This window comes from Arachis hypogaea, chromosome 19 (assembly GCF_003086295.3).
Source record: "Arachis hypogaea cultivar Tifrunner chromosome 19, arahy.Tifrunner.gnm2.J5K5, whole genome shotgun sequence".
Taxonomy (NCBI): Eukaryota; Viridiplantae; Streptophyta; class Magnoliopsida; order Fabales; family Fabaceae; genus Arachis; species Arachis hypogaea.
The window spans coordinates 158,896,084-158,916,714 of record NC_092054.1 but is presented as its reverse complement, the minus strand read 5'-3'; the positions used below and the strand labels follow the sequence as shown (position 1 = coordinate 158,916,714).

Sequence of the window (20,631 nt, the reverse complement as noted above, 5' to 3'; positions counted from 1 at the left end):
AATTCAATCTAAGCCGAAAATCGATTAAAACCGCACTAATTCGAATTTGATTGGATTCTATTTTTTGTAAACCGCTGGATTGGATCAGATTTCAGATCTATTTTTCATAACCGATCCAATCCAATTCAAACCGCACAATGTGCTATAATATTATTATTTTATTATTATATTTACAATTATATTTATGGAAATTGATACTCTCTATTTTTTTTTAACACTTGAGAGAATAAAATATGATCTCTCACCTTTAATTCTATGAGTGGGACCAAAATTAAATAGGAGAGAAAACAATGAAAGGTGAGATCCTACACTAGACACCATCCAGTTTTTTTTTCACTGGAGAGGATCCACTCCCTTATATTTATAACATGTTCAATTTGTTATATATTTTTCTATTATTCATGTATTATTATTATTTAATAAATATTTTATATTTAAAATATTATTTATTTTAACTAACCTATAATTTTATTTCTATTGTTATGTTATTGTTGGCATTTTAAAATATGTTAAGACTTGTTATGTCATTGTTGATTATTTAAAATTTGATGTTAAGGCTTGTTATATGTATTTAATTTTTTTATTTAAAAAATCGTAAATCCAAACCGATCCAAACCGCTTGTAATCGGATCAAATTTTTAAAAAAATTTTATCCAATCCAAACCACACCGCATATAAATTAAGCTTTTGAATCGCATGACTTTTTTTTTCTTAAAACCGAATTAAACCGCACTGCGAACGCCCCTACTTCGAAGGTTCTCCTTTTGAATGAAAATAAATAAATAAATAAGTTCAACTTTGAAGCGTCGAGGATTGATAACGAAAGAGGGATTTTTGCTTAGCATAGCTTCATCGAGTCGATCATTTCTGACGGGTTTCACGCATATTACCGCTTTGGAGCAGCTTACTCAGAGATTCAGATGCACATAACATCTCCGCATTCTGAAGAACAAGCACATGAAAGGTTTGGGGCTTCATATTTATTCATACAAAATTATCCCCATAACAAAACTTACCAATATGTTTTTACCCCTTTTACTGATTCTGGGTTTTGATCAAAATTCATCCTTTACTGCCCTCCATATTCATATTATGAACTAGTTTCTTGGCTTCGCATGCAACTATGGTTACTTGTAAAGAAAAATAGAGTTTAGTCGTGGCTCTGAATTTTTAACAGAATGCTTTTCATTTGTTAAGTTAGCTTTCCTTTACAACCTTCAATTTGGGACTTATCTTCAATTGTTAGAAGTGCATTATGATAGCAAAGCTTTGACCTTTCTCCATTTCTAGAATAGTTCATATAAAGTGGAAATGAAGGAGTTGTTTTGCTTTATGCTCTAATTGCAATTCAGATTGTTGGAGTGGTAATGAACTTGCTAAGTTCTTGTTTCAGAATTTTGGCATAGCATTAAGGACCATTCTGAGGTTTGTTTCTGCCTGTAATATGTGAAGAAGTACCAAAGTATAATGCCAAATAAGTTAAGCAACAGCTTGAATGACATTAATAAAAGATCAAAGAAGGAATCATGCATTGAGAAATTGGAGAAACACATTGTTCAGAATCCTTCGGACAGGGTTGGCAACTCAATGGCTCAATTTGAAGACCTCCCAGAAGAAGATCCGGAAGAGGAGGAATTGTGTGAGGAGCTAGAGGAAGATCCAGAGGAGGAATCAGCTTCGGAAGTAGAGGATGATCCACACGAGGAATCAGCTGAGGAACTGGAGGAAGATCCAGAGGAGGAATTAGTTGAGGAAGATCCAGAAGAGGAATCAACTGAGGAAGTAGAGGAAGATCCAAATGAGGAATCAGCCAAGGAACTTGAGGAAGATCAAGAGGAGGAATCAGCTGAGGAACTGGAGGAAGATCCAGAGGAAGAATCAGCTGAGGAACTGGAGGAAGATGTACAGGAGGAATCAGCTGAGGAACTGGAGGAAGATCCAGAGGAAGAATCAGCTGAGGAACTGGAGGAAGATGTACAGGAGGAATCAGCCGAGGAACTGGAGGAAGATCCAGAGGAGGAATCAGGTGAAGAAGTAGAGGAAGATGTACAGGAGGAATCAGTCAAGGAAGTGGAGGAAGATCCCGAGGAGGAATCAGCTGAGGAACTGGAGGAAGATCCAGAGGAGGAATCAACTGAGGAACTAGAGGAAGATCCTGAAGAGGATCCAGTAGTAAACATCAAGTGGGAGGGTGCATCATGTAATGAAGTTCCATTATTATCCCAGGCATCGTATCAATCACAGAAGAAATGCAAGCAGGAGGGAACGCAAAGCCAAAATTTAGAGCCAGAAGCTTCTCGACTGGAACTCAGTAGTGACAAGTCGATTTCTGTGGCAACTACCGATAAAGTTGGTTCCAAAGAAGAAGTTTCAGGAAGGTCGGCAAAACAAAGGCGTAGTAGATGGGAACCACAACCTCGTGGAGATGGAACGAATGATGATCTGACTTGCAAAAGGAGGAAAACCAGGTGGTCTAGTGAAGAAACTCAAATGAAAATGCTGGGTCCACTTCAGCTACCTAACTTAAATATCATATCTAAGTTGATGACATTAAACCCGGATTTTAACCCTCCTCCTGAATACAAGCCCCCAAAGCTCTTAAAAAAGCTTTACATACCAGTGAAAGAATATCCAGAGTACAATTTCATTGGACTTATTATTGGTCCTCGTGGAAACACACAGAAGAAGATGGAAAAAGAATCTGGGGCTACGATTCTTCTAAGAGGTAAAGGCTCCTCAAAAGCAACTAGCAAATGTGACTCTGAGGAAGAAGATTTACATGTTTTAATAGAAGCTGACAACCAAAAATCACTGGATGCAGCAGTTGGCATGGTTGAAAAACTGCTAATTCCAGTTGAAGAAGGACAAAATGAGCACAAGCGCGAACAGTTAAAGGAGCTGGCTCAACTGAAAGCAACACGGAGAGATGAAAATGTGTGCAGTGTGTGTGGTGATAAGGGACACAGACATTATGCATGCCCTAACCTTAGTTCAACTTTTAATTTCGATTTATTTGACACTGGTTGTAGCAGCAGCCTTTCAATCCCAACTTATCCTGCTACTGCATTGTTTCCACCAAACAGTAACTTTCCATGCGGATCTGGAACAAGTCTTAATTCAGTGCAGAATAGACAAATAAGGCCTGGAAAGGAAATAAACGACAAAAACCTTTATGTTGGTTATTTGCCGCCGTCAATTGACAAGAATAGATTGATTGAGCTGTTCTCCCCATTTGGTAAGATCACTGAAGCTGATGTTATTAAGGATCGAACCACTGGCATCAGTAAAGGTTATGGCTTTGTCAAATATGAAGATTCCCAGGATGCAGCTTTAGCTATAATGCATCTAAATGGTTTCAGAATTGATGGAAAGTTTTTGAAAGTGAGGATAGCCGGACTGCAGGCAAATAATGAAACCCCAAGTCTAAACCTTATTCCTCAGATCCCATTGCCTGCAACTGTCTCCACAAATGTCATTCACCAAACGAATCTTTCTGATCCATTACATTTCATGCTGCCAGAATACCAATCTTCATTTCATGACAGCAGTAGCACAAATATGTTTCCATGTAATATCAACTCAGAGGATGGTGATCCTCTGAAGGTAAATGCTTTGCTTACTCCCCATCCAGGTTATTCTGGCTACTTTTCAGATCAAAGTTTGTTCTCATCAAAAGATTCAACCGAACATTTTCCTGGTGATCCAGGCAATCTTGGTAATTTCAGTCCTTTCTTATGATACCAACATTTAAAAGAGCTACAGTTTCCAATACTTATCAACATTAATCTTATTCCCTCATTGCACAACATGGACTCACTTGAAAGGGTGTACAGATATGCATGAGTTTGTTGTTCTCTAGTTACCTTTTGTAATTAGAAATTCTATTTTCTATTCAGCAACCCTTTGAAGTGTTGAATTGATAAGGCTGTTAAATAAAAATGTTAGTAGGTAAAGTGTCTCTTTCCCCAAAGAGTAATTGACAATGAACAAATCACGCTTAATAAGAAGGTTGATTAATGTTAGTGGTTAATGAACTTTAATTCTTTAGAGTTACAGGGTGAATTTGTATTGAGTACAAAACTCTTCTGATTTCCAGTTTCATTTTGGAAATTGTTATTAGTTTAATATATTTGTCATTCTCATATTTTAGTATAATATTTAATAATAAAAAATGTATTATAAAATGATTATTAAATAAGGGTATTTAATAACAATTTTGTAATCAGTTACTGGTTTTATGTTAGGTGGTTAGTGCACAACTAATAAGATCAAACTATTCTGAAGTGAAAAAGTTAAAAAAATAATAAAATAATATTTTAATTATCTTTAAATTAAGATAATAAAACTTACAAATAATAAATATTTCGAATGTAAAAATAATTAAAATATTATTTTATTACTTTATCTTTGTTTTAAAATATTTTTTTTCCAACCAATAAAGTAAGTAACACATATTATAAACCCAATAGTCACCAAAAAAAAATATATTATAAACCCAAAATAATAATATAGTCATACAAATTCTTCATCTTAGTCTGCGCTCTTCACCATCAAGAGAACAAAGTGGAATTGCGGATGAATTCGTAAATTTTATTTTATTTATTTTTTTAACCAAAGATAGGAGACTTGAACTCGTTAGGGATAATAAACATCAAGTTGATTTTGGAGTTTACCAAGGATCGAATTCATGACCTTTTGGATCTAGAAGTCTAATACCATGTTATGATACCACTTATTCCAGAAGCTTACGCTGATAGAAAAAGGTAACACTAATAGTTATATCTTTAATACTCCCTAAACCTTTATTGTACAGATATTCCATTGGCTCCCCGTACTTTTCGTTATAGATTACATCTTGTTTGCCGAGTTTGAAAGTGTAAGAGAGTAGAGACGATGTCTATATCTTTACCTGAGAGGGCAATATTTTTGGTGGTTATCATTATCTCATTCAAGATCAGAGTTTGCGAACCATTACAAGGAGTTTGGGTATCTTTGTTCCACGTGTCTATTCCTGATATGTTAGTAATACAGTAATACTGTCTGGCCTAAGAAAGGGAGCTGACTTTTGTTTTTGTTTCAAGTAGCTCAAAAACATCTCTTGAGACCACCAAACTAAATCAATATCGAATCATTTGTAAATATGGCACGAAATAAACATGTTTTTTTTTTATATATATATTCCCTGCCTTACACTATAAACAAAGGATACTATACTTACCTTAAGTATACATACTTCGATCCTACTCCACCACCAATTTATTTATTTAGAATTTTAGATCATTGTCAAATTAAAAATTCACCTTTAATCCTCTCAAAAGCCAAAATCTAAGTCAACTTAAAATCTAGATTAGCACTTCGTTAACAAATACTAACATTAAAAAATGCTAATGTACTCTTCAATTAACCCATTTTCCTCTCTCAAAATTTTAGGTTTTTTTAAGAAATGATGAGATAAATTCCTAATGTGAGTATTAATATTAAGGGCATATGTATTAATATATATGAGTGAAATTCCAAAATCAAATATTTTAGAGAAAATGACAAATAACTCTCTCACTTTTTGTTCCGCAGACATTTTCGTTCCTAACCATTAAAAAATATTTTTAAATCCCCGACCTTCACAATACTTGGACAGATTAGTCCCTGACGGAGGCATTTGGACGGAGGGACTGATCCGTCCAAATTTTATGAAGGTCAAAGACTTAAAAGTATTTTTCAATGGTAAAGGACAAAAATATCTGCAAGACAAAATGTTAGAGATCTATTTGTCTTTTTCTCAATATTTTATAAGCAGCAGAAATATTTACATCAAAAGTGGAAACAAATCAAATCCAATGAGTAACATGTTTCAGCTACCTACCTACCTAACTGGCTACGGTCATCACATCTCATCTCAGTTCTCACGTGAGAGAGAGAGAGAGCAACTGGCAGGCAACACTTGTCACTCGTATTTCCTGTCAGCCCCAAAACTAACCCGACGTTTCCATGTCAGAAACTAAAAAAGCCAAGCCTCTTTCGGTAAATTTCATCCAGCCCTTCGAATCTGGACTTTATTGCCATTTTGCCATTTTCTACTTACATGTCTGAATAATATAAATTAGCAAATTACAAAAACCCCCCAAACAAAAAAGAAAAAAAAAACATGGACACCTCAAAACCTTTGCACTTGTTCATCCTCAACACTGCTACTCAACAAGGACGACGACGCCAATCTCATCACCATCGCACACTGCTTCTCTTGTCTCATGGTATCTACTCCCTCTCTCTTTTCTCTTTTCTCTTTTCTGCCTATCAAACTACTTATGTCGACGGAAATTTTTTTTAAAGAAACTGGAGGAAATTGGAGATCTCCATCTAGAATGATCCACCCATAATTGTTTGAACTTCCATGTCTCCTTTTGTTTTCATTTCGAATTCTGGATTTCTTAGATTTGGTTAATCAGAGTAGCGGTGGTATTTGGTTATGGACTTGTTCTGTTTTGGATTTCCAACTTTTGAGATCTGGTGCAGAGAATCTCAATTGAATGTGGCAGTTGGTATTCTCTTGTTCTTTCTTATCAATTCTTCATTTCTCACTCATTTCATTTTCAATTACTGAAGATGAGGTACTTCTTTTTTCCAAAACTAGCCCTATACTCATACCCATACCCATACCAGATTTGCGACTTGAGATTGGTTGAGTCAAGGATCTATTTTAATCAGGGGGGAATTTGGATACAAGTTGATTCTGTGATTCAGTGATATCGAACCAGTATCACTTCTGCTAATTTCTTGAATAATAACAACCAAAGTTGTCTTGTAATTTGAAATTGTAGGTAGGGTGGTTCTTAGGACTTGAGAGTATAATAACAATTAACAGAGCACTTTCTGGATTAAATCCTCCTTTGTGTAAATGAAAAGCTAGTGCCTTGATATGATTCTTAGGAAATGGAATCTACCTACATCTTTCTTAGTTTTTATGGTTTGTCCCTTTTGATCATCTTAGTACATTGCATCCTCTGTTATCTATGAACATTTGTGATATTCGAGGTTGCTATTAGCTAAGATTATGATTTTACATTGGATTGAGGGGGATGCAAACACGTAAAATGTGGAACATAACATGGATCATAAGATCCTCCACAATGACATTTTCATAAATATATATGTCATGCTACTTCATATAAATACATAAATAAATCACAGTTAACCTAATTAAACTTAAACTTAAGATGCATAAATAACATCATGCCTTTTGCCACCTTTAACTACACTGCCGAAGACAACCAAATATTTGACAATGTGTTGATGCTGTTAATTGTTGTCCCACTTTGTTTATTTATAAATATGTATATTTTTGTTTATATGTTCTCCTATATACTTTTTCAATTTAGTGGTTTGAACTAGTTGTTGGTATTTTTTTTATAGATTGAAATTCAGTAAGAATCTTAGGAAATTGGCATAATGGAAGATGGTGATTATAGCATAAGGAGATGGGAGGATCTGGACATAGATATTTTGGTGAAAATTTTTCAGCTGCTCGACATCTTTGAGTTAACGGCTGGCATAGCTCATGTTTGTAGTGCGTGGCGTATGGCTTGCTGCGATCCACTTCTTTGGAAGACACTTGATTTGTCAATGTTAAAATCTAATTTCATCAAGATTCCATTGGAGCCATTTGTTTATGTTGATGGACGGTCTGACAGGAAATTAACCCGTTTATTGAAGATTTCCTTGAGTCTTAGCAGGCAGAGTATAATGACTTTGATATTTCACTTCAACTTGTATGTGAGTGATGAACAGTTGACATACACTGCTGAAAGGTAATTTCAACATTCTCTTTATGTAAACATATAAGTCCATATTCTCTATGATTCTATATATATGATAATTAATTCTTATAACTTAAAGTTTGATGATATGCTGACATATTTTATGAATTGATTGTAAAGCCAACGTTGCTTGTTGCTAAAACAATAATTTTTTGAAACTAGCTTTTCATCAGACTTTCTTGTTTATTCTTTCCCTCCTGTGCTGGAATGTATCTGAAAAGTAATAAACTGTTAGCAAAACTTACAAAATAGAGTAGTTTACTTCCATTCCCTTTTTTTCTTTGTTTTTTTTTGTGTCTTCAGTTACCGAACTATGACAGTCCTTCAAAATGGAGAATGCATGTGCAGTTCCCTGATTAGTTAATTGTCTTGATCCCTTTTGCAGGTGCCCAAAACTCCGACGGCTTGTTCTGCCAGCATGGAACAGAATTAAGAAAACAGGAATGTGCAAGGCTATTCGCGGCTGGAAAGATCTCGAGTCTTTGACAATGCCTAGCATAGCGAATCCCCCATATCTTCTGGAAGAAATCTCAAATCACTGCAAGAACTTCAGTGAACTAAAGATCATGGGGCCATGCGACATTTACTTCGCTTCATCTCTTGCTAAGTTTCTTCCGAAATTGAAAGTCTTGAGCCTTCGATGTTCAATGCTGTATAAGGATGTTCTTATTGTGATCCTAGATGGCTTGCAACATTTAGAAGTGCTCAACATATCACATTGCATCTTGATGGAAGCCGTTCCACCTCCTCAGCATAAAAGAGTTGTCAAAGAAATTGATCAGAGTATCCGACGGAAGGCTTCTCGGCTGCGCGAATTCATCACGTGCATGGACGACAACTGCATCATGTGCAATCGCACAAGAACTGATGAAGGGCTGGTTAGGTGGTACAAGTACGAGGAGGGGCTGTGGAAAGCAGATGAGGTCAGGTCCCTTGCACTCTAAGCAGAGTCAAAAGTGGTATGTTAATATAGTGAGTGATGCGGTTGTTACAGATGTCTGTAACATTTTCTGTTGTTTAGTATTCTGCTCCCTTAGTTGTAGATGAAATAAACAAAAGCTGAATTGTTAAGATGAATGTGTCGATACCCTCTAGAAGGTGTTAACTGAATATTGTAAGTTTGTAACTGTACATAGGAATAATAAATGTTCAATGCTCTAAGTGTAAGTCACGTTGTTAACTATGGCTGATTGAAAATATGGAATGCATGATGTTACCAATGAGTAATATTACACTGGACATAATCCGTTTGGCACTCTTGATTAGTATATGTGGAATCAAGAGACGGGAGCTTCTGAGAGTGATATATTAGATGAGATTTTGCGGCGAGTGGATGGTATCTTTGAATCATGTTCATCAAAGAGAAAACAGATGAGAAATGCATTGGAAAGCACGTGCATCATGTTCATGGAGCTTAAGTTAGAACTTATTAGACTGATCATAAGATAGTGATAGTCTAATATCGCAATTTCAAAATAAAAATTTTCCCTCCAGAAAAAAAAAATGATAATTTGATAACTATATCGACTTTTGACCAACTCCCAAAAACGGCAAAGGTAATATAATAAAGCTAGGTATCCAAATTTTTTTAAACCAAGTATTTAATTAAGAGAAAGTCTAAGGGGCAGCACTTTTATTGAAATCTGGATAGCATTTAACTATCAAAAGAAAAATGAATAATCCTACACCATTAGATGTCATCTCATAACATTAAAAATATTGATGATGGCTAATTGATAGCTATACATTACAAATTCTGTTGGCTCCCTAGCATTCCTCTTTAATTAAATCTCAGTGCGCTTTTTCAAGCATACGTATGTACAAATTGTGCTACTGTTTTCTTTTTTCTTTTTCCTATTCTTTTTTCTCTTTCTCTTTTTTTAATTATTGTTGTTGTCATTTTCTTTTGAGTATTTGTCAATTTTAGTTCTCGAAGAATTTTGGACCAGACATTTTAGTCCTTAACTAAAATTAATTACTCGATTGATTCTTAATAATTAACTCCGTCAGTCACTTAGTTCCTTTACTCTGTCAACTCTAATAAAAAACAAAATAGTTTCTGATAACTCTAACAGGAGACAAAATGATCCCTAACGCCCTCTGTTCGAAAACGATACTATTTTCCTCCAATTTCCATCATATCTCGCATAACTTTAACAGTCTAATACTGCAACTTCAAACTACACAATGCACGCTCTGTAACTTCAATGTTCACAAGAAGAAAAATTATCAACTTGTTCTCAACCAATTCATACTCAGGAAACTAATGACTATGTCTCTCAAGTACTTGTCATCTTCGATAGATCCCATAAATCTAGATAGCGAGTTCGAATGTCCGATTTGTTAAGACCCGTCGTCGTCGTCGTTGTCGCCATCTCCCTCCTCCTCTGCCCTAGCTATCATCTCCATGGACACATTGTCCACCGCTCTGATATCTTCATTCAGTTTTTTCTCCGAATTAATATTCAGTAATTACTTCAGTTTTCATATGAGCGGCGATGGCGACATTACTCGCTGTACTGATAGCTTGGATGCGAGGTCAAAGCTGTCTGTCAGCTTGGACTCCTGAAGAGAAGGAATGAAGCATTCAGGGTTGATTCCAAATGAGAATTTGCATATGATATCGAAGAAAAATCTTCTCATGATGTCCTAGTATCCAACAATCTATATTGCTTGCCGGAGAGTGGAGATAAGTGTGCCCTTGGAGTAGTTGTGGAACTTGGTCTTGAGGATGTGGTGGATGTTGTCGGGATTGGAGGGGATGCTGTTATCGAGGACATGAAAGTGGATGCTTTTGGTGAGTAAAGTGCGAAGAGATAGATGTACCAATCATAGAGATTTGGGAAGTGTGTGGTATTACTGGTATATGACATGTTAAGATAAGTGCAACACACGTGACAATTACACCATGACTTGATTTTAGAGCTGAAGAGGAAGAAGAAAAAGATGGAGAAAAAGACTATAAAGGTGAAGAAGGAGAGTATGAATGTTAGGATTATGCGAGATATGATAGAAATTGGGGGAAAATGGTGTCGTTTTTGAACAGAGGAGTCAGGGACCATTTTGTCCCCTGTTAGAGTTGTCAGCGACCATTTTGTCTAAGTGACCGATGGAATTAATTATTAGGGACCAATCGAGTAATTAATTTTAGTTGGAGACTAAAGTATTTGGTCTAAAATTTTTTGAAAACCAAAATGGATAAATACTCTTTTTTTTTCTTCTTGGACAACGTCGTCATCATCGGTCGGCATTATCGTCTACGTCTTGTACTTCTTCAACATCATGTTCTTCTTTTTTAACGTCGTCGTCTTCTTATTCTCTTATTTGATTCCTTCTCCTCATTCTTTTTTCTTCTCATCCTTTTTCATCATCATTTTTTGTTGTCGTCTTCTTGACTTTTTTTCTCTTATACATATATAGAAAATTAGAACACGGAAATATTGATGTACAACACAAAAAATTTTAAAAATTACATGTTTAAAATATTGACACTCAACCAACAAAATATGTATATCACATAAATTTTTGTACACAACACATAAAATTTAGTGCATAATACAAATTTTTTTTAAAAACTCTACGTAACTAAAACATTGATACTCAACTAATAATATACACACAGCATAAAAATTTTAGTGTATAATAAAAATTTTTTACTTACATTATAGAAATTTTTGCACAATATAAAATTTTTTAAGAAACTACATATTCAGAACATTAATTTATCTAACTAACAAATTTTATTTGCGATACAAATTTGTGTATTGTGTAAAAAATTTTATATTATATGAGTAAAATTTTATATCAATAAATTTTTGTATTATCTAACAAAAATGCATGAACTTAAACCATGCGAAAAAGCAAAAAAAACAAATGATCCTATGCGCATAATTTTTTTGTTAGACTTATGTAAATTTAGTTAGAGTTGGTTAAAAAAAATGTTTGTAGCAGGACTCAATAGTTAATAATAGTACTAATATTTGATTTTGTATTATTTTATTATAAAAAGGCAAAAACAAAAATAATCGCTCTGGTCTGTGGTTGGGTCTGTAGAAGTGAGAAGAGAGAGAAGAAGGAGGCATGGAAGTGCAGCAAATATGGGAGACGGTGAAGGAGGCCATCGTGGCCTACACAGGCCTAGCTCCGGCCACTTTCTTCACGCTGGTGGCGCTCCTCTTTGCCGTTTACTACGTGGTTTCGGTGATGTTCGGGTCGCCAGCATACGAGGACTATCGGCGCCACGGGGAGAGGGATATGGAAGAGGAGCAGATGCCACCTCTGAAGCCGCCAGTCCAGATTGGTGAGGTAACTGAGGAGGAGCTCAAGGCCTACGATGGCACCGATCCCGAGAAGCCCCTTCTCATGGCCATCAAAGGTCAGATCTATGATGTCTCCCAAAGCAGGTACCTTTCTTTTTTCTTCAACTCTGAAATTGTGAGTTGACCTTTGGTCAAACCTAGTTTAATCCCTGTTTTTGGATTGCAGGATGTTTTACGGACCCGGTGGACCCTATGCTCTTTTTGCAGGCAAGGATGCCAGCAGAGCTCTCGCTAAGATGTCTTTTGAAGACAAAGACCTCACTGGGGATATTTCTGGGCTTGGCCCTTTCGAGATTGAAGCCTTACAAGACTGGGAATACAAGTTTATGACCAAGTATGTTAAGGTCGGTACCATCAAACAAACTGCACGGGATTTGGATGTTGATTCTAAGCCTACTGAAGCTGCCCACTCTGAAACTCCCTCTCATGTTGATGCTCATAAAGATGAGTAAATGGAAAAGGGGTTGCTGAGAAGCCTTAGAAAATATGAGACTGGTTTACTTTTTGTGCTATGCTATTCATGCTTTGTTGGAATGTTAAGTCTAAGATCAATAAGTAAGGAATTACTAGTGATAAGTTTGAGTGATATCTTTCTTTTTCCTCCATAATATGTATATTAGTTAACAGCAACAGATCAATAACATTTGGGAGCATATCTTGGGCCAAGTAGTGGTCTTTCTGTATTAATATTTGATACGATGGCAAGAATAAACGAAGGGTTAGAACTTAGAAGTATCTGTGATGAACTTTGCATTGCTTCTTTTACTTGAAAACTGCTTGATGGAAGTTCCAAGTAACTGATGTGATTTGATAATTGAGAGGGGATGCTGTGATGCCTTGGATGATGTGAATGTCATTTTTACTCATCTTTCTTTGAGTGGATTAGATGCTCCAATAGTTAGAACTACCCCACAGTCTACACTCTACCTGATTCCTTGTTAAATCTTTGCACTGCCTACGGAGTTCTCTTTTGGGAATATCCAGTAATGGACTTGTTTGGTTTCAGTTTTCTGCAATGCTAAAATAGAGGGAGACAGGGACATTCGGAATTAACCTTTTTTATTATAACCTTGTCTAGCCGTAAAGTCAAGTAAACTATTTTATTCAATTAAGAGTTTGATTCGGTCAATCGAAATTGCGTGTGGATTTGTCCGTGGAATATAATGTATTCAATAAGTAAAAAAAATTCATCAACTTTTGTTCCCATTCTTGAATCAGCATTTATGTCACTCATTTTATTTTAAGAAGCAGCCTGCACCAAGCAGACTTCTCTTGGTGGTGGTACCGGGTTAGATTTATCACTATTTAAGAATCTTAAGCCTATCTCATTTTCTTGTTTAGTACGCATTGAAATTTGGCATGGTAATCCTAATAGCTAGCTAGGCACAGTTGAATATTGAAAGGAAACTTATCATTATGAGATCAATTGATGAAATGGAGTTTTTTCATATATAATAAAAAATTAATTTTGATGCAATATGTAAAACTGTTTTACATTGACAGCATAAATAATCTAAAAGAACAGTTATGATTGCACAACTGAGTAAGTCAGTCCATCAAAATTAAACTCGTATAATATTTAATGGGTTGGCATAATTTCCTATTGATTACATATTGCTTAGTTTGAAAACAAACTTGTGAGGTCAATTGACGCCTTATTTTCAAATAAAATTCTCTCTCACAGAAAATTATTGACAAATTATACTTATATCCCTAACAATAATGGTGAGAAGCATATGAAATATTCTTTATTTACCAACATGCACAGAAAATCCATCTGAGTGTTTCATAATTAAGAAACTAATAATAATTTCTTCTATCACTTAATTACGTAGCCACTTGTCTGGTTTGAGCAAAGTCAACCTCTGGCATTTGGCATACGTGCGTGAGTCGCATAATGTGCTTAGCAACAAATCATCTTTCTCAACGATTGAAAACTATTTTATTCATGAATTCACACCTTGTAATTAATATGTCTATATTGCTTACTTATTATTATAGACTCGCCAGCTTGCCTTAGGCTTCATTCAAGTATTCTTAGAAGCAATAATAATAAATTTCTTCATTCTATAGTCTCTCCTTTTCAGACCAGGGTTATGATGGGAGTTCCAAGACGTTCAATCCTTTTTCTGCTTCTCATCATATTTGTGCTGTCTATATTGTTGCAAGGATCAACCTCTCGTTTAATCAATGATCATCATGTTGATTGGAATAGGAGAGCAGAAGAGAAAAAGCATTCCTCCATGTTTATGCAAAGTTATTCTGCTATTCTTTCCTCTTTGAATTCCAAGTCCAAGAACAAGAAGCAAATTCATGCAGTTTCACACCGGCTGGTTCCTTCAGGACCAAACCGTCTTCATAATTGATCCTCCTGGATCCCTTATGCATACATAAATTAAGAGTTAGTCATCTTTATTATTTCCTTTCTAGATTTTGGGGTACATATATATATGTGTAGTGTTATTTAATATAGGGTAAAGTATATTTTTTGTCTGAAGTTTGACAAAAGTTTCAAAAATACCTCTAAGTTTTATTTTGTCCTAAAAGTTTTCGATTTGCATCAAATATACCCCGAACTGCTAATTTTTCAAAAAATTTAAGACCAATTCAACAACAATTTCATAAGAACAACCCTCAACACAAGCAAATCAAGCATAGTTTTCATGCATTATTGTTAGATTTGTCTTAATTTTTTTGAGAATTTAGCCGTTAAGGGTATATTTGATGCAAATCGAAAACTTCTAGGACAAAATTAAAACAAAATAAAACTTAAGGGTATTTTTAAAATTTTTGCTAAACTTCAGAGACAAAAAATATATTTTACCCATTAATATAATTACTTTTTGTTGTCAATTTTTATGGCATATATATGTAGGGCAAGGTAGGTGAAGCTGGTTATGGATTATGCAGATAATAGATAACTAGAAAAAAGGGAATAAAGTTTGCAAGTACTCCTTTAATTTGTTTTTGGATTAAGCCATTTGTCTTGATGTGTGTTTCTATCATGTGATCATATGATATTTCATTTTTTTTCCCTAGAAGAATGTATATGATACAGTGTTTATATTCTTATATGATGCTCTATTCAATTCACCCTAGTTTGATCATCAGTGACCACAGAATTTTACACCCTAAAATCTCATCAGTTCTATAGAGATTTAGTTTGACCGATCCCCTAGGAATCATAAAGGAAGATAGCTAATTAGCATGGGAATTAGTACTAGTGCTATTATTATTATATCTTGAACTCATCAGAATGTTGCATTTTGATCGTTGACCAAACACAAGTACAGCTTTTAGGGAATTGAATGAATATATAGAAATCAAAGTGCAACCGGATGGGATCGCATGTAATTTTGGTCATGATAGTTTATTCACCACAATATTGACTTTTTAAGCACTATTAAAGTGGTCTTTGGAACTTCATACTAGTAATAGCAACTTCTTGAGCTTTTTTTTTGGATTGAGCTTCCTAAGTTTTTTTTTTTTTGGTCCTTTTAGACAGACCTTGTGTGTCTTATATGTTTATTAACTACGTTAGGAAGTCCTTTTGGCAAGCGGAATATTCTTCTTCATTGGATAATGGTGGGACTTTTTGAAGTAAAAACCCTAACTACATCCTATAGGGTTAATAAAAACAAAACGTTCTTTTTTTTGCACTTGGAAAACAAAGGTTAAGACCCACACCAATCCTGACAAAAAAAACCCACTGGAAAAACAATAAAACCCACACTAATTTCGGTTTTATGCATATTGCAATTTATTGGTCAATGATAAACTCTCAAATAAAGTTTTAATCCACAACAAATTAATTATTAATTTCTTAGACTAAAAAATACTATAAACAACTAATAGAAAAAAAACATCATTTAATTCAAGGATTTGCCTTACTTTTAACTAGAGCTATTATGGTATTCTTTAACTAATTCTACATATAATAAACAATTAAATAAAACTAGGAGGTTCTACTTCTACCTAGACCTTTCACCTTTGTAATGCTATGAAGTAAATTCTAGTAATAGTTTTTGAGATTCACATAATTATCTAACTTAGTTCTTAAAATTTTATTAGAGCACTGCTAGGGAGTCAGCAGTTTTTTAACTTTTGGGCTAGCAAACAACCAGCATAAACATGTTAATAAAAATGGATGCAAACTTAACAAATAGAAAACAAATACACAAAAAAAAATATCAGCATAAAAATGCATACTGGCTGAATGATGGTTAAATCTTAATATATTTGCTGGTCCTGAGAATTTCCAATTTTATTATAATGATCTTTTAGATTGAGTTTCGAATACCATAATAGTCCTTGGACTTCTTTTTGGTGGTGACTCAATTCTTATGATGTGGCTCTTCTGTACCATATTAGAGTGTGCAATGAATAATTAATATAGCTAGACTACAATTAGACCCAATTTGATCTATTTTTCATTATATAATCCTAATTCTTCTTCTTCTCTTTAATTTGGTGCTAAAATTACTCTATTTATTATTAAGTTATTTTTTTCTGATTAAACTAAATTAAATATTTAAGACAAATAGATTCAACAACCATATATTTACTTGAAAAATATAATCTCAAAACTGAAACTATTAAAATCCAAACAAAATTATTATCGTGAATAAACTCACAACACAAAAAATCCCAAAAGTAATAGCAAAAAATTTTCAAAGAAAACTAAAATGAAAACGACACTGTTTTTCGAAATGCTTAGAATCTGAACTTGGTAAAGAACCAAAGATTTTTGCCAGTCTTGAACTTCTTCTCGAGCCTCTTCTTGGTCTCCTTTAGCACCGCAACCTTCTTGTCCTTCAAATCCATGTAAAGCATGTAGGGACATCACATCTTGGAAGTTAACCATCTTAACCAACACCTTCACGTGCAACTTCTTCGCCGTCTTCTTGACCCACGTATCGGCCTTGCAGCACGATAACCACTTTGTTACGCCATGAAATGGTATTTGTTAGTGTTTCTATTCTTCAAATGAAGCAACATGGCATGCATTGCTCCCTGTCATTCTCAATGAGATAAGCACGTGGTCAATTCACCTTATCCACATTGCGAAATTGCAACCACGTATATACATGGGACACTCATTTTCTGTTTGTTTGATGCATTTATAATTCTACTACAATCTGCAAGAAGATACATGCTCCCTTCATTATGACATATAATACTCACTTGATTGCAACTTTGAACATCACTCGAACCTTCTGGATCTCGTAGTCTCCCGCGAAAAGTAAAATACACCAAACATTTTTGTGTCAAAATAATTTTCATGATAAAAATTCAGGTGAGGTCGACTCCAGGAGAAGTTGATAACATTTAATCTAATGGCTCTCAGGTATCAATTTCACGTGAAGTCGACTGCACTTAAGTTTCCACCAATTTTTATAATAATGTTAGTTGTCATTTTATTTTCAGCTTTTAGTTAGTTTTTTTAAAGATTTATTTGCTTTATGTTTAAAAATACCTAATTGCACTGCTAATTTGCCATATAAAAAGATTTTATACTTAAAATATGTAGGGGTGAGCACGGATAGCGGGTACCCGATTATCCGTTCGAATCCGAATCAAACCAATTAAATTGGTTCTGAAATCAACGGGTAATCGGGTTCAACCCGAACCAAACCGATAATTTTATTAGTGATTGGTTCGGGTATTGGTTTTGGGGGTGCGGAACCCGAAGCAACCCGTGAACCCAATCATATAATAATTAAATAAAAAAATAAAAAATATATATATGGCTTTTCCATTAATATTCATTTTTAATATGTTTAGATTTTAATGAGTTTAGTTTTTAATGTATTTGATGTTTAACATGTTTGGATTATTTCTATTGATGTTATATGTTTTATTGTAGGGGTGTTCAAATCCAAACCGATCCAAATTAAACCGCTCATCTAATCCGATCCAAACCGAAAACCGATTAAAACCGCACTAATTCGGATTTGATTGGATTTTATTTTTTATAAACCACTGGATTGGATTGGATTTCGGATCTACTTTTCATAACCATTCCAATCCAATCCAAACCGCACAATGTGCCATAATATTAATATTTTATTATTATGTTTACAATTATACTTATAACATGTTCAATTTGTTATACATTTTTCTATTATTCATGTATTATTATTATTTAATAAATATTTTATGTTGAAAATGTTATTTATTTATTTATTTTAACTAACCTATAATTTTATTTCTATTGTTATGTTATCGTTGGCTTTTTAAGATATTGTTAAGACTTGTTATGTCATTGTTGATTATTTAAAATTTGATGTTGAGACTTGTTATATGTATTTAAATTTTTTATTTTAAAAACCGTAAATCCAAACCGATCTAAACCACTTGTAATCGAATTGGATCGGATCGGATTTCCAAAAAAATTTCATTCAATCCAAACCGCACCGCATATAAATTAAGCGTTCGGATCGGATGACTTTTTCCCTTAAAACCGAACCAAACCGCACCGCGAACACCCTTATTTTATTGTACTTGTTGAATTTTTAAGATAAAAATTTTGTTTTTTTTTATGAATTTCTGGTATCCAATTATCCGAATCGAACCAATCCGTTCTTAATCGGTTTGGTTTGGTTCGGATACATATATAAAAAAATACAAATTCAAACCAAACCGAACCATACTTAACCCTAAAAATACGTCAAAATTATTAAATAAAAATGTAATCAAATCTGTCATTATTTAACTAAATTTAACTATCTAATTTTATAACTTCACATAATTGTATCTTTACTTAAATTTTCAGCGTTAAACATTCTTACTAATGTAAATAATTTTTCTTTATTCTTTTCTATTCCAAACTAAACCACCCATCAAATTTTATCCAAAAAATGTTATTATAGCAACTCAAATCTTACATTAATCGCACCTTAATCAAGTTAAATTAAGGGATTAGCGAAGATTTTTGTAGGCCAATAATGTCTACAAATTAAATCCAGAAAATAGTGCACCGTAAACATTTCCACAAATGGAACAAAAAGATATATATTGCTTTCTCTTATCTTTTCTGGCATTCATATTTGTACATGTTTGCTAATTGCTACCGTTCAATATCAGTAAGCTATTAAAAGCGAATATATCCAAAAACAAAAAATATATGATTCGACTAAAAAAATTAAAATAATAAAAAAAAATTATATAAGTAACCAATAATTTTTTTTGCACAATATGAACAACCACTAATCAAATCAAAACACACTATACTTTTAAATTACTCACTTAAATATTAATATTAGAATAACTATCTGCACACAAATGAACATCCAATATATTCATTCTTTATATTTTCATTCTCTATCTATACTTTTCTTAAAAAAAACATAGTTGATTCATAATGTGGCTACCATGGGTGTTCACAGAGAGAGCAGCATGAGCAGAAATTGATACTCTCACTACTCACTGCCCTCCATTATTCTTCCATACTCTTCCCTTCCCTCTAACAGAGCTCTGACCCTTCTTACCTCTGCTGCTACCTCCTTCCGTGTCACTCCAACACAATCCTTTCTTCGAACACTCCGCCGCGTTGTAGCTCGCCGAACGCTGCGTCATCATCACCCCATGGTTCACCATAATGTACCTCCTCACATCCTCCGGCAACCTCAGCGTATACCTCTCCATACACTCTCCTGCCTCCACCACCGAGTGCCCCGTCGTATTCGACCTCTTCAGAACCCTCCCCTTCCCACCAAGCTTCCCTTTTGCCGCTCTTTCCGGCATCCCTTTATCTTCTTCGTTGTTCCGCTGTCCCTCACTCGCGTCACGCGCCAACGGGCTCCCCTCAATTATGCTCTCGCCACCCACGCTCTGTTCTGCTCTGTTTCCAGAACCGTCTTCTTCGTGTTCTTCTTCTCCCTCGCCGCTCAATTGTGTTATCACCGAAATGGCGACTTGGGAGGGATATTGGTTGAGATTGGCGCGGCAAACGGGGCAGGTGACGTGGGAAGAGAGCCAGGCGTCGATGCAGGGAGGGTGGAACACGTGGTTGCAGTGTGGAAGCAACCGAAGAGTGTCGTTGCCGGTGAACTCGGTGAGGCAGACGGCACACTCTAGCGGAGCTTCTTTGCGGATTCTGAGGTCCTTGATGCTGGAATAGAACACGATGGGGAAGGTTTCGAGGATGTCGGGGCTGATGCCGCCGTTGCAGCAGGAACAGGGCAAGTGTGTGATATTGCTCTGTTGTTGAGTAAAGTATGGCTCTGTGCAGCGGCGGAGGAAGGCTACGAACGCGGCGAGGAATATGAAGGTTCCGAGGATGGTGGCGATGAAGAGGAAGGTTGAAGGGTCCCAGGGGTTGTCGTTGGAGGAAAGCGGTTTCATCGGCTGGAGCGGGGACTGTGCCTCTGTGCCATTGCCATGCTGATGGAGAATGAGAATGAGCATGAGCAAGAATTGCAAGTGTAATGGTTTAGGTTTGAATTTGGATTCAAGCATAGCTCCTTTCTTTTTTATTCAAGTTTGTTGTGTTTGGGTTT

At 35.0% G+C, this 20,631-nt stretch overlaps 4 protein-coding genes across 4 annotated transcripts; 3 read left to right on the top strand and 1 right to left on the bottom strand.

Moving 5' to 3' along the window:
* Window positions 1-751: 751 nt before the first annotated feature.
* On the top strand, window positions 752-4,030 carry LOC112776574 (uncharacterized). Its single transcript, XM_025820779.3, has 2 exons — window positions 752-964; window positions 1,394-4,030. The coding sequence occupies exon 2, from the start codon at window positions 1,468-1,470 to the stop codon at window positions 3,736-3,738; it is 2,271 nt and encodes a 756-aa protein (XP_025676564.1). The 5' UTR covers window positions 752-964; window positions 1,394-1,467; the 3' UTR covers window positions 3,739-4,030.
* A 1,785-nt stretch (window positions 4,031-5,815) lies between these two features.
* LOC112776604 (F-box/LRR-repeat protein At3g48880) lies at window positions 5,816-8,978 on the top strand. Its single transcript, XM_025820812.3, has 3 exons — window positions 5,816-6,248; window positions 7,408-7,802; window positions 8,197-8,978. The coding sequence occupies exons 2-3, from the start codon at window positions 7,444-7,446 to the stop codon at window positions 8,753-8,755; spliced, it is 918 nt and encodes a 305-aa protein (XP_025676597.1). The 5' UTR covers window positions 5,816-6,248; window positions 7,408-7,443; the 3' UTR covers window positions 8,756-8,978.
* A 2,685-nt stretch (window positions 8,979-11,663) lies between these two features.
* LOC112775873 (membrane steroid-binding protein 2) lies at window positions 11,664-12,859 on the top strand. The gene is made up of 2 exons (XM_025819770.3): window positions 11,664-12,214; window positions 12,297-12,859. Exons 1-2 carry the CDS (start codon window positions 11,892-11,894, stop codon window positions 12,580-12,582), a joined length of 609 nt encoding a protein of 202 aa, XP_025675555.1. The 5' UTR covers window positions 11,664-11,891; the 3' UTR covers window positions 12,583-12,859.
* A 6,696-nt stretch (window positions 12,860-19,555) lies between these two features.
* LOC112779961 (E3 ubiquitin-protein ligase ATL6-like) lies at window positions 19,556-20,476 on the bottom strand. The gene has a single exon (XM_025824312.2). It carries the CDS (start codon window positions 20,474-20,476, stop codon window positions 19,556-19,558), a length of 921 nt encoding a protein of 306 aa, XP_025680097.2.
* Window positions 20,477-20,631: the final 155 nt, after the last annotated feature.